General features: G+C 37.5%; 1 protein-coding gene across 2 annotated transcripts in view; it reads right to left on the reverse strand.

Moving 5' to 3' along the window:
* grip2a (glutamate receptor interacting protein 2a) overlaps positions 1-14765 on the reverse strand; it is a 44799-nt gene that overhangs the window by 25505 nt on the left and 4529 nt on the right. For both annotated transcript variants that reach the window (XM_030138115.1, XM_030138114.1), the window contains exons 4-9: positions 10069-10214; positions 8531-8614; positions 7075-7150; positions 6053-6198; positions 3911-4058; positions 3654-3823 (exon numbers count right to left, since the gene is read on the reverse strand). In XM_030138115.1, the coding sequence (XP_029993975.1) occupies positions 3654-3823; positions 3911-4058; positions 6053-6198; positions 7075-7150; positions 8531-8614; positions 10069-10214 (770 nt within the window). The remainder of the gene's footprint in view (positions 1-3653; positions 3824-3910; positions 4059-6052; positions 6199-7074; positions 7151-8530; positions 8615-10068; positions 10215-14765) is intronic.

Raw genomic sequence — 14765 nt, forward strand, 5'->3', positions numbered from 1 at the left:
CAGAATACTGTATGTGCAGGACGTGTGCACCTTCTCAAAGAATCATTTTCTATCAGACTCAATCAAAACCATTAAGCTCCAGCTCTGGCAGCTTATGCTAAGCTCACCTAGGGGAAGCTCTCCAAGAAATGGTGTTTTCGATCTACAGTGGTGGAAGGAAACATTAACTCCTAATCTCTCAGTGGCCATATCAGTCTTATTAAATCCCCAGAGGAGATTAGACAAATTGCATCTTATAATCATGCCTTATCCTGGGGAAATAGAAGCTGGGAAAATATCACCTTATCATAACTCCATAGTGCCGTATTCACAGAGGGATTTATTTCTGAATTGAAATCTTGGAGGACAAGATAAATACCTATTTGTTGAATTGAGTTCAGTGGCCTAAAAGGCTAGAATATTTTGCTAAATAATCTTGGAAAGTCTTTATTTATATGTCATCAGAGGATTGTAAGAAATTAAAATACTTGAGTAAATAAATAAAGATGAAGGAGAGGTAAAAGCAAAGAACTATCAGATGAAACTGGCCAGGACACAAACAGGATGAAACCATCCAGCCATACCAGAGACGACTAAACCACATATTAGTTCTCATTGTCATGTTATATGATTTTTCTCATGCTCACATGTTAAGGAGTCCTGGCAGCTGCTGACCCAGAAATAATTCAGCAGAATATAGCACGAACATGATCTCCGACAGAGAAACAGCATGTGCATGTGTTTGTGTGAGAGGCTTGTTGGTATGCACAAGAGGCAGGGGGTCTATCCAAAAGGCAGAGGGATTTGGGCTTTGAGTCTGCGTATGTACAAGCAAAAACACATCGGCTGATTCACAGCACATAGAAAAATAGGACCAATGGCCCTGTAGCTTACCGGCCAAATTAAAAGCTTTGGGGAATGTATCCAGATGCCATTTATTATCACCCAGTTATGTGTATGTATTTTATTACAGAAATAGCCCATGTTTTGGTCATATTCCAATCAGATCTGTAAAAAATTCAAATTCCAACTTGATATCATTGATACTTAGTGATTTATTGGATCAATCCACTTCCTATGTGTTATAATGGGAAAATTTTTCAAAATCACACCAAATCCAGAATCAGATCCGGATCAAAATAATTTGAATACCTTGTATTGACATCATCATAAAGAAGCTGCATACCAAGTTTGAAGTCAATCAGAACTGTAGTTTCGGAGAAGAAGACGACTGAAATTTTTTCCCCATAAGAGCCCATGTTAAATTTTGCCTAAGTTCCCGGATCCAGAAGAAGATCCTGATCAGCATGTGGCCATTATGTTTTGGTCATCTCCCCATCAGGGCTGGACTGTAGAAATTTACACTTGATATCATTTCTATTTACTGAGTTATTGCATCGATCCACTTCCTATCTCTTTTAATGGGGACATTTTTCAAAGTCACACCAAATCCAGAATCAGATCCGGATTCAAATAATTACACTAACTGTTGTTGACATCATCATAAAGAAGCTGTATACCAAGTCTGAAGTCAATCAGAATTGTAGTTTCGGAGAAGAAGACGATTGAAATTTTTGTAATGGACGACATGATGACGACAGACGACAACAATAGCTTACGGCCTGTCTAAAAAACTAAAACTAAAACTAAAAACCAGCTCTTTACAGACATGCACTGAGGATAACACACATATGTATCATTTAAGATTAAAATTAAATGTCCCTTGGAGTGTATGTTAGTTTATCATATTCCCTGTCTTTAGATCAGTGTTTTTCAACCTTGGGGTCGCCTGGAATTCAAATGGAGTCACCTGAAATATCTAGTAATTGATAAGAAGAATAAAAAAAAACAAAACATACTAATAAAAATATATATGGTGAGTTGAGAGAGACAATCCTGATACATAAAAGACATGACAAACTGAAGCTGAAACTGAAGCACTGTGGTACTGTTTATCTCTCAAATTTTCATTGTGGCCGGTTTAAGATGCTGCAGCTCTTTCATAATTCATAGTTTGAATTTTTCAGTATTAATTGTCAGCCTTGTAAATCCAAGCTGGACTGACTGCACATATCCTGACCAAAGAAAATAAAATCCTCACTTTGTGCAGTAATCTACGCCTGGCTTTTCTGCCTCTGTCCATAATTATGTACATTATATAGTTTAAATGTCGTCTAAAATTAATGTTTATTTGCAATACAGTATAGCAAACTATTACATGATCAAAAACAAATTAATTTTAGCAAAAAAAGAGAAGTCTCTGTTTTGAATGTCTGGGGTCGCCAAAAATTTGTGATGTTAAAATGGGGTCATGAGCCAAAAAAGGTTGGAAACCACTGCTTTAGACATTTATATATATTAAAAAAAACAAACTTTAATTCTAATTTACTATAATGGACTTTATGCACAGCACCACTACTTCCTGAACTTCAGGCGGCTTCTTTATTTCCTGTCTTTCATTATTGGACACACTGATTAATACAGGTGTGTCTGCTACTTCTTGTTGTGACTACTGATTAATTAGGCACACCTGGATTAATTAGTGTGTCCAATAATGAAAGACGTGAAATAAAGGACCCACCTGAAGTTCAGGAAGTAGTGGGGCTGTGGATAGAGTCCATTAATTTCTATTGTTTTGGAACAAAAAATGTCATCACAGAAAGGCAAAGGTCTGCTCCGTTGGAAAAAATATGGCAGCCAATAACAAGAGGTGAACACTTCTTTTTTTCATCCCATGTGAATTACGACATCAATTTCACATATTTTTGTAAATTTTAAATAAGATGTCGCAAATCAAGAAAATCACAGTTTGTGGTAAAGATAATTTAGTTTTGTGTGAATTGCATCTCCTGTCTCATCTCATACATGTCACCATATGGGCCGTCACCTCTGAACACTTCACCATGTTGTTTGTGAAGAAATGAAAAAGTACAAAAAAGAAATGAAAACCGCTATAAGTCTGGTCATGATGAAAGCTCTAGATACATCTGTGGTAGCTTTCAGTACCTTGGGTGACTAATCTGTGATTACATAGATTCACAATCTGAGACAGAGTGTGAATGTGTGAGTGAATGAATAATGGATCCATTGTACATGCTTTGAGTATGTGTTTATAGAAAAACGCTATATAAATCTAATCCATTATTACAATCTAGTACCTTATCAGCAAAATTGTCTTTTAAATAGACAGGCGGCATATTTATAATTGATGAGACACAAATAGAAGTAAAAAAAACATTTGTTTCTTTCCATTTGCTGATACTAACACAAATTTTTTCCAGTGGTGCACATGCAGATTTACCATTTACCAGTGTGTAACTAAGTATAAATCGGTTAATTTAAATATCTTAACATGAATGCATGCATGGAAAAAACAAGCTTGTGCACAAAGAACCACAACTGACTATAAATTTTCCTCCATATTCCAATCTAAGAGCATCCTTCTCGTCAATAAGATCAATTTATTATATATATTGGCTAGCAAACCCAGAATTAAATGTCCTCATATGTGTATGCAGGGTCTGCAACTGAAGATTATTGTCATTAAATGGTTTCTTTACTTGGCATTTTAAAATGTAATGTAATCTGGTATCATTCTCTTCTTATACAGTTCCCTCTTTTACTGTTCCTGGGGGTTGTTGTGTTTTTTTCTAAGTGTCACCTACAGCACAGACCTGTATCTTGCGGCCTGACAGGAAGTCTGCTCTGACTGGCTGGAAGAATCTCCAGTTTGACAATATCGGAGGTGCTGGCAAGAAGCTGCGTCGCCTCCATCAGGGAGCAGTGCTCTGTACTTGTCCCATCTATGGACAGAAGGATGTCGCCTACGTGCAGCGCTCCACACCTGAAGACGAGACGACAGACCGTGTCAAGAAAAGTCTTTGTTTGGAAAACGTCTGTGGAGGGGAAGAACGAAAGAGGTTTGTTTCACCTTTCCACCACACTGGCTGGCTTGATCTTGTCTATTATAATGACTTGTTTGCTCCTGTATATTGCTGTTGTGAGGCTGATCCCCAGGCTGGAAGAAAGACCTTTCACTATTTCCACCAGCAGAGGGCCGGAGGCTTGTTGCACTGCCTCTGAATCAGATAACACACACACACAGACAGATAAAGAGGATGTTAGAGTTAGTGTATGGGAGCATCTATACCTGGAGACAAAGTCGATTATGTCTACACTCATTTATCAGATATCTTGACACTAATCATGGACATGCACTGTGATCGTATTTACGCTGGAAATAAAGCCCAAACAAAATGATCAAATTCAGATTTTTTAATCTTTGCTCCAATATAATCACAGTGAGGTGTATTCAGAGTGTCTGAATCCTCAACTCCTGCACAGATAATGTGTGCCATCTGTCCTTGGTGACCTGCCCTATTTTGCACAGACCAGGGCTTGCAGTCTTGAAAATTAGTAACCATGACCAAATGGAAGCTCCAGTTTGGCGCTTAGTCATGCAGCCATTTTCATCTTTCTTTTCATCTTTTTACCACAGTGGACAATACAAGATATGAGGTATTGTAGCTCAGTGTATAACAGGGGTGTCAAACTAATTTTAGTTCAGGGGCCACATGCAGACCAAACTGACCTCAAGGTGGCCAGACCTGTAAAATAATAGCATAATAACTTAGCACAGGGGTCTGCGACCTGTGGATCTGGGGCCACATATGACTCTGTAGCATCTCTCTATGGCTCCCCTGGTCAAAAAACATATGGAACATTTTGAAGTGAATTGAATGAGTCATTACTTTTTTACATTGTTATAGGCTTAAATTTATTCTAACTTTATCCATCGGCAAAAATGTGCAGGCTTTACACAGAATAAAATAATTTTTTGACAGCATAAAAACCAAAATTGATTATTTTCTTGCCAAATTCAATACAAGATGCTCAATTTGCATTTGTTCGTAGTTTGTAAGTAAGCCACTATACATAAAAGTTGCACTTTTTTCCCATTACACAACATAATTATGTTTTGGAAATAGTGTCCATCATTTAAAAAAATGGCACAAATCTTGAATATTTTCTTTCTTGTAGTTGTATAATTTCATAAATGCATCAGACATTGCATTATTGTAATGGAAATACAAAGTTACGTAGTAAACTAGTCACAAATAGGCTACAGCAGAGCAGCCACCTTAAGGTAAAATGCAGATGAATTTAAATTTTTTTTCATGGCTCCAGTCAAATTTCTTTCTTTTTCTTTGAGATAAAAATGGCTCTTTAGGTTGAAACGGTTGCCGACCCCTGACTTAGCATAATAGCATAATAACTTAGAAATACTCTTCAAACTCCAAACTCCTTTTTTTAGTGCAAAAATTTGAATTACATTATGGAAATGTTTACATTTACAAACTACCCTTAAACAAAACTATGAATGACCTGAACATCCATGAACAACCTGAAATTTTTTAAGAAAAGTGAATTTTAACAACATTATGCCTCAGTTTATCACTTATACATGTGCATTATAATATACAGATTGCTGTGGATCTACAAAGGCACAAAACATTTAATAACAGGCACCTGGAACTGAACAATATAGCATTTAACTATGATAAATATTAATTGTCAAGACTCAGTGACCCTCTTAATTAGTACAGTCGATAGTGTCATCTGTGTAATTTTTGCAAATTGATCCTGTAAACTGGACTGGACCCATTAGAGGGCTGGTTTTGGTCCACGAGCTGTATGTTTGACACCCCTGGTATATAATAAAAAGCCACACAAACAAACTGCTTACAAGTAAAAAGTCCTAAAATATCATGCAATTAGTCCGCACGCTCTCTGTGTCTTAACACAGATGAGCACAGTATGTGGCTCTGTTTTTGACTGCCTAACCTGGAACACTTCAGATGGGAGAACTGTGCCACACATGATGATAAAACAGAAAATATCACCCATCTACCCTTTTCCTGTTGGTGTGCTCTTGGGCCTGGGTGACTCCCCTGGTGGCGTCTCCAGCACCGACACTCACTCACATGCACCCAGCCAAACGGCCACATTATTTACCCTCAGAGCAACGCTGCCCTACCATGCTTCCACATATTCCCTGTGTGTGTGTGCTCACCCATGACAGAGACGTCATACTCAATCAGGAACAGAGCTTCCTGGCCGCTCTGCATCAGCATGGTCAAAGCATCAGCGTGCTTCTCTCTGTTTAAAGGCATCCCATCAATGCTCAATAGTCGGTCGCCGGCCTTCAAAGTGCCCTCTCTGGAGAAAAAAAAACAAAAACCAAAAAACATTAAAAAAAACAGAGAGAGCAGCACAAGATGAGCATACAAGCGTTTCAGCACCAGTCACAGTAAATCATTAAACAGTTCCACATGAGTGTTTCCTCCCAGGTGAGATGGAGAATAAATGAGATAAATGACCGTAAAGGCTTTGATGGTGAGGTATGTTCGCTCCACTGTTTTTTTACTTGTACTTTTTATGAGGAAAAGTGCAATGTTGTGTTTGCCTCAGGATGAGCACTGCCCTTTCAGCTTTGAAGATAACACACACTACAAGAGTGTAGCAGCTATGATTTCATGCAGAGTCCTGATGTAGACTGATACATAAAATATTTAAAAAAAAAAATATCAATACACAAAAGTAATTTTCTTAAAAGGATTGCAGGTATTTTTCTAATAAATCTAATCCTGCATGGAAACAAACACTTTCACAGGCATTTAAAATAGCACATATCTACAGCTCTCTCTATATAAGTACATACATCGACATAATATAGAGACACGCCTGCATGCACATACATAATTACTGACTGTATGGTCTAACAGACTAATTCATGCATGATCATGACATAAAATGTAACAAAGGCGTAACATAAACACTGTACTTGTACACACTCACATACACAAAACATGTCTCTCCATCTTTCAGACGACATTTCCTGTACCTTTACTCTAAGTTCAACCTAACTGTGCTCATATCCTGAGACCTTAACCCTCAAACTGCTGTTGCGTCCAGTATTTTGGAAGGAAGTCTGATCCCACAAATGTGCCCCTGGTTTTCAGATGAAACAAATACAGAAAAACATGCATGTAAACACACAAAGTATGGTTATTCATGGTAATGCCATATTCTCACCTGTCGGCAGGACCTCCAGGCCGGATGTAGGTAATGACCAGAGGACGAGACCTACGCCAGTCTTCATGAAAACCTCCTGAAAATAATAATAATATTAATGGTAACAATAATAATAATAATAATAATAATAATAATAACAATAATAATAACAGGTGGTGCCAGGCACAACAAACCCTGCCCCTCATACATATTGTAGCTTATTTTGGCATCAGTCCAGCTGATGTGATCATGTCTATGCATGTGCTGATGTCAGCATATCAATTGCCTCTATATATGTCCCAAGTTTGAAGTAAATTGAAACAAAATTGAAGAATTTATAGACATTTGGAATTTTGCCCATTATAAGTAAATGGGAGAAAAAAAAGATTTAAAAAATTCAGAAAAAATTGAAACTTTGACCTACTTTTCCCAAAATGTAACCACATCTATTCTGGATCACTGGCCAATTTGGTATGAATTCAACTGATAGTTTTGTGTCTACAGACATGTGAAATTTTACCCTTTATAAGAAAATGGAAAAAACAAAAAAGATTTTAAAAATTCATACAAAATTTGAACTTTCCGTGCTTTGTTACCTCCGCCAGGAGGTATTGTGATCGCTTTGCTTTGTGTGTGTGCATGTTTGTTTGTTAGCAAGATAACTCAAAAAGTTACAGATGTTGATACTGGCACGAGGAAGAAATGATTACATTTTGGTGGTGACTGGGAGTGGGGGGGCCCAATCACCACCAAAATTTAATCATTTCTTCCTTGTGCCAGTATCAACATTTCCTGAAAATTTCATGAAAATCCGTCTATAACTTTTTGAGTTATCTTGCTAACAAACAAACACGCACTGGAGGCAGATCTGTCTTGGTGGAGGTCTGCACTCTCTGAGTGCTTTTCTTGTTTTATTTTGTTTTTTGTCTTAATAGTGGGTGGAAAGGGATAATGGTTAATTATGGTTCATTCACAGAAGCCGTTCTGGCTTAGATTAAAACTGTTGTTGTTCTCAATATACATTGTATTAGACAACTTCCTATTACTTTTCAACCAGAGCACCCGAAAACATTGTGCATGTCAGATATTGCTATGTGTATACAAAAAAATATAATAAAAAAATTTATAAAAAATAATAATAGTAATAATAATACCTGAACTTTGACCTACTGTTCCCAAAATGTAATCAGATCTATTCTGGATCACTGGCAATCTCTAAACCTAATTTGGTATGAATTCAACCAATAGTTTTGCTGCTAGTGTTAAACAAACAAACAAACAAACTGAACCAAAATACCCCTTGCCACCCGTTTGGGGGCCGGGGTAATAATGATAAGACGAAGAAGAAGAAGAAGAAGAAGAAGAAGAAGAAGAAGGAAAAGAAGAAAATGAAGAAGAGGAAAATAATAACAATAATTTAAAAAAAGTTCAATTCTAAGCCAAGTTAATTTATTTACATACTATTTTACATACTTACCTCTCATGACAAACCCAAAGCTGTTTCCTTCTTTGTGTAAACAGACCTCTATGGTCTTTGTTATGAGTCCTGAGGGGGTCTGGACTACAAATGGAGAGGAAAAGAAGGGATGTTCATATACAACTACTTTTGAATCAGCATTACAGCAACATTACCAGTCTTGTCTAAATGCATATATGCACATAAATCTTTGTACAAAAGCAGGCTTGATTTTAATGGCATCTGAGTGTGAACTGGCTGCTGAGTCAGGAGACTGAACAAAACACTGCTGAAATACGTTAGATTTAATTAATCTCAGTGGGGGAATAAATCCTCTGTATTTGACCCATGTTAACAATTTAAAAGCAGCAGGATGTCACAGTGCAGTGCCTGGGGACCAGCTCGATCTCTGAGGCCGATGCTTTGATCCAGGAAACGAGGTAAGTATTGATAAAGTGATTTGCAGGTCAGACGGTGTCTAAATGTCTGGGTTAATATGGGCTAAATATGGACAGTTTTCTTGGAAGTTCCGACACGGTTTAAATGATTATATTTCAAATGGGACTGTTTTACTAATAAATACATTTAGTTCAGTCTTAACATATTATACATAAAAAATACATAAACATATAAAACATATATGTTTTGACTTGCAAATAAGATAAGATAAAACTTTATTCATCTGCAGTTTGTGATAGTAGCTGAATAATCCAGAAGGTAGCATAGAAAAAGGGTATAACACAGCAAATACTAAAAATAAAAACATAAACTACTAACTACTATACTGTATAATATATAAATAGACCTATGAACACAATAAAAACACAATAAAAATATATATACAGTCTAAAAATGATACAAGTATGGATATCTTACTTGAATATAAAATGCAAAACACCAGATAAGAAATATATATACACATATGAGGGTTATATGATAAAAAAATACTACACAGGTGCAAAAGTGGGGTGGTGACCTAAAGTGGCCAAAACTGTGCTAATGAATGTTAAAACTGACTAAATCTATGCTGAATAATTATAGTATTTTTAGAACCTAAAATGTTTTTCTGTGACAAACACCTGAAGAATTAAAACCAACACTAGGAAAATATGCAAGTATGCAAAACATTCCTGTACATCTTAAAGCAAATGAGAGTAAAACTGAGGACTTATTACATACCTCATTTCTATTCTTAAAATATACATAATTAAAGTTGGAATAATTTTGTTTTCAGACGAATTCCTCTTTTCATTCTTATTTATACACATCAGTAATCACATTTGACCAGGTACCATAATTAGTCCCAGTTACACTTTATCTATCAAGAATAAATCAAACTGTTAGAATTATTTCACGAGAAGAGGTAGAAAATATTTTATCCCAACTTTATGGGAAATAGTGTATATGCACTATGACCAGCATCATCAGTGGTTCCTGTATAGAACATATTTCTACAGATTCAACTAATAGGCTAGAGTAAATGTGTGGATGGTTCAAATACCTATGTGCATTTGTTTCAATGACAGGATGTCTTTAACCTTTAAGTGAGTTTAACCTACCGAATGGAGGTAGCTCATACTCCACTTCCAGCACTACTCGCTCCCCGATGTTCTTCAGCAGGCTGATAATCTCATCATGGCGAAGTTTTGACAAGTTGATGCCATTCACAGACTTGATGTAGTCTCCCACATTCAACTGGTCACTCCTGTGGAAAGTGGAGCACAGACACAAAGATGCAACCATCAAGTAATCTGTACCTGTGTAGAAGAGTTAATCCTTTAACTCACACTCATAGAAATACTCTGGCATTCAAAATTAAACCTCAGTGTGTTATTGGAAGACATAACAAGACTTTATTACTTTTGAGAAAATTTTAAAAAAATTTCTTTATTGTTATGTAGAAAATCAAAGTTAATTAAGTTACCGTATTTAGTTCCTTAGCCATAAGTGGCAAATAAATAAATAAATAGTCAAGAAGTACATATAAAAACTACAAGAAAACACATATAAGGTGAAAGGAACATGTATTTCACAACATTAGAACATTTTTTTCCCTCAACTTTATAAATCAAAATCTAGATATACATTCTAAATAATTCCATAGAGAAACGCTTTTTTTTCCCAGACTGAGCATCAACATCAAACTTATTCTGAACAGTATTTGTAAAGAACAGAACATTAGAACACGACTTTTAGACCATTACAACAACATAAGTCCTGATACAGACACCTGTCAACATACACACTATCCCTTTGAACATCATTACTTACATTAGTACCACAAGTGTAGTCTGGCGTATATCTACTTATTTTTCAGTCAGCATTGCATAGACAACTTCTACATCCCCCTCGATGTGCACCATTCAATACTATCTGAGCCAAATTTGCGTATTTTTCCCCCCAGGATGGTGAAGCTATGACCCGCCCACCTCTGCCTGTAATTGGCTAGTACTCAGTGCCTTCACTGATTAGATTGGTTAACTTTAGGCATGAGAACTGATGAGCCAATCAGAGGCAGAGTAGGGCAGGTCATTCTGAGGAAAATATTGCTAACTAGCTTTGGCCACCTCTGGAACCTGATTGGACACTTCAGGTGCCAGTGCCACACCAGCTGATTGACAGGTCATGTCTAGTGAAAGCTGCGCAATTATTGGAAATGTGAACGAGAAAGGCAGAAGACACGTCTGTCAAGTGAGAGACACATATGGAGAGAACCTACTTTCGTGGAATGCATAATTCTGAGGTAAGTTTTAAGGTGCTTTCCAAATGAGTCACTGTTTTAAAGTAGTGGTAATATGACTGCACGTTTAGAGGAGATGTTGTCTCCAGTAGTTTAACTATGCTAGTAGGCTACTGTTATGAAAGGCTAACGTTATCCTATGTTTGCCTCATGTTGAATATATTTGACATTCATGCAGCTGCTTGTGTGACCAGTAATACCTACAAACTGCACCTGATCAAGTCATGATAATTTTATTATAGTGAGCAAATACAACTGACGGATTTTTGGGTAAACTCAATAGAGTAGTTTTACATGTCACTGTTTCTAAAATAGGGCGTTTTTCTGGACTACTTAAAAAGAAAGAAAGAAAGAAAGAAAGAAAGAAAGAAAATTGAGAGTATTGAGGACTTGCAGCTGACGTCACTGGTCATGTGATTGTTGTTTACACCGCCATATTGGTAGGCACGCTATCTGGATCCAGAAAGTCAGAACTGTTGCTTTTTATTGTGTTTTTCTTTGGGCTCGTGTTTGCGTGTTTTGTTATTTGCGAGTATGTCTACTTGTGATAAAGGCACCATAGATGAGTTTCAATGTTTACTAACAACAGTGATGCGCGCAACTCGGAGGTAAAAACACTAGTACCAGCTCCAGCCGGCTCATATCAGCCGCGTACACCTCCAGGCTCTGCCCCGGAATTCGTGAACGAGCCGATATGTTCACTCTAAAACAGTCCATTAACTGTCTCTGTCCAAAAGCCGATCCCATCTTCTCTTTCACGGCTGCATAATTTGACTTGACCGCATGGGGAAGGCTGTCCCATAGTAGAAAAGCAGACTTGCCCAGACGGGTGGGGAGTATTGTCACCAGCTCCCTGCTGAACTCACCAGTGTCGCCCGCCGTAGCTCCGACTGCCACTTCCAGCTGAGGAAACTCTGGCTGCCATCACCGGCAAAGGGAGCAGGTAGATCCACAATCACTCTCTCTCTATAGCAGGGATGTCCAATCCTGGTCCTCAAGAGCTACTATCCTGCATGTTTTAGATGTTTCCCTCTTCCAGCACACCTGATGGTCATTATCAGGCTTCTGCAGAGTTTGATGATAGGCTGATCATTTGAATCAGGTGTGTTGGAAGAGGGATACATCTAAAACATGCAGGATAGTAGCTCTCGAGGACCAGGATTGGACACCCCTGCTCTATAGAGTGATAGGCCAGGGGAAGCCCTCCTGGTAGGTTTAAAGGGGTCTTCATCACCATACCACATGATGACAATTTTTTCCACGCCGCTAGGCACAACAGGCACGCAGGCTAACTATACTGAGAAACTATGCTAACCGCGGTAATAATTATAAACAGCGGTCAGCAGAACAGAACCACTGCTGCCACCAATGGAATCGAGGGGTCTTTCTGCCTAATTTATAATTGGTGAAAGCTAAGTAATAAATGGCACACAGGAGTTTAGCAGGTCCATCGTTTAACACAATGTACGATCCAAGGAAAGCTTGCCTACCAATATGGCGTTGTAAACAGAAAACCACGTGATCATGTGACATATGTGCAAAACCTCAATACCCACTTCTCCAGGGACCACTACACCACTGATTAGTACCATTACTTCATGGTACCTAACAAAGCAGCTACACTCACTGTTCATGCAGGGGGGGACCTTACAGACCCTGTAGACCACATTGGACCTGAGGTTGCTGACTCACTGTCCTCACTTTAACTGTTGCTGTCACGGTCTTGCAATGCATGTGGAAACTACCAAAAATAGTCACTTGCCAGATAAAGGGTTAAGAGCATGGTTGTGGTTGAATGTAAATGTTTACTGTATGATCTTGGCTGGTTTCACAGTCACTATTGGTGATTTGATTTAAGTGCCCTTACAGTACACACTAGACAGAAGATGCGAGCAGATTCATGAGTGGAATGGCTCAAAGCGTCTCCTCTTCAGACACTGATTGAGATGATTGTACATGGTGTCTCACATATGACATTCTGAGTCAACATGCTGCTCATTGAAGAGCTAATTAATTAAATACGCACTCTGCCCTCTTCGCCCCTCTCACCTTTGGGCAACTGCCAGTCAGTGCTGACAGAAGACAGAGAGGGACATCTTAACCAGCAGACCTGTCACTGGGTCCAGTCTCATCACACAATGTCACTGCCAGTCCCTCTCCTCGTCTGCCTGTGTGTCTCTCTATCCCAGTAAATTATCTACCACTTCCACACAGGGATGAACTCAGCTGTGGGAAGACAAGCTGCTTGGAAGAATTAGTGCTGTATCTGTCTTTAAAACTGCTCGGACTTGACAAGCGATGGCATAAATTGCCAAGACATTTTCAGAGGGGTGGTGTCATTCTTACACAGTGTGTATGTATGTGTGTGTGTGTGTGTGTGTGTGTGTGTGTGTGTGTGTGTGTATCACAACAGGGGCTTCAGTCACACACAGCTTAATCATCATGAAACGTGAGTCTTTCGTGACATTAAGTGTGATGTTGGGGGAAACAGCTTTAATAGAATCTTTAACAAGCAATTTATGAATTAAGCAAGCACGTTATATTGAAAAATTATCCCTCTACAGTGAATTAAGCATCAACAACAATTACTTACCCATTCAAAATCTATTGTCTGGCTGAAAAATTGGGTGTTTGTATTGAATTAATGCAAGAAGCTTTCAATTTTTGGATACCATCCTCTTAGAGAATTTTTCTACTGGGCTACAATTCTTGTAAATGATCTGTATTAGAGATAAAATGTGCTAATTCTTATGCACTTTGATAATGAATGAGGAGACAAATGACGAAAATGCTTGCTGGCTCATGTTTTCAAGGTATATGATAAAGTTATTACACATAGGCATAGGTTTATGTGCATTATATAATAGATCAGAATCAGCTTTAGTGGCAGAGAATGTGAAGGAATTTGGCTTCGGTTTTTCTTTGCATGCATGTTTCAACATGAACCCAAAACAACATGAACCCAATCACACTTGAACATAGACTTAACATAGACAAACATTCAAATAGAGACAATGACAACAATGAGGTCTCTAAATGAATGTGTGTTCTGATGTGTAGACAGTGTTTTGGAATAGATATGTTAGCAGAAATAAACATTTCTTTGGAGTAAAACCCATTTATTCATTATAACAGAATAACTATTATCAAAACTATAGCCAACTTGCACTCTTGACTTTTTTTTTTTTAATTAATGACCCAAATTTGGTAAAGTCTGGCTATTTTTATTTTGGAAGCATTTTGTTAATAGACCAGCTGACTAATGGTTATTTAGTTATTTAATTTATCATTATTGATTCATCTGTTGATTATTATCTCATGTAATCAATTTACTATTTGGTCGTCTTGTTTTTGTAAAATGGTCAAAAATATTGATCAGTGCTTCCAAAAGCCTAAAATGATTGGTTAGTAACCCTTTGTTATTCAATTCATTGTCATAGATGACTGAAGAAAGAATTATGAGACTGATGTGATTTTTTTTTTTTTCTTAAATTAATGATTAGGCCTATATTACAT

Source organism: Sphaeramia orbicularis, chromosome 7 (assembly GCF_902148855.1).
Source record: "Sphaeramia orbicularis chromosome 7, fSphaOr1.1, whole genome shotgun sequence".
In the NCBI taxonomy this organism is placed as follows: Eukaryota; Metazoa; Chordata; class Actinopteri; order Kurtiformes; family Apogonidae; genus Sphaeramia; species Sphaeramia orbicularis.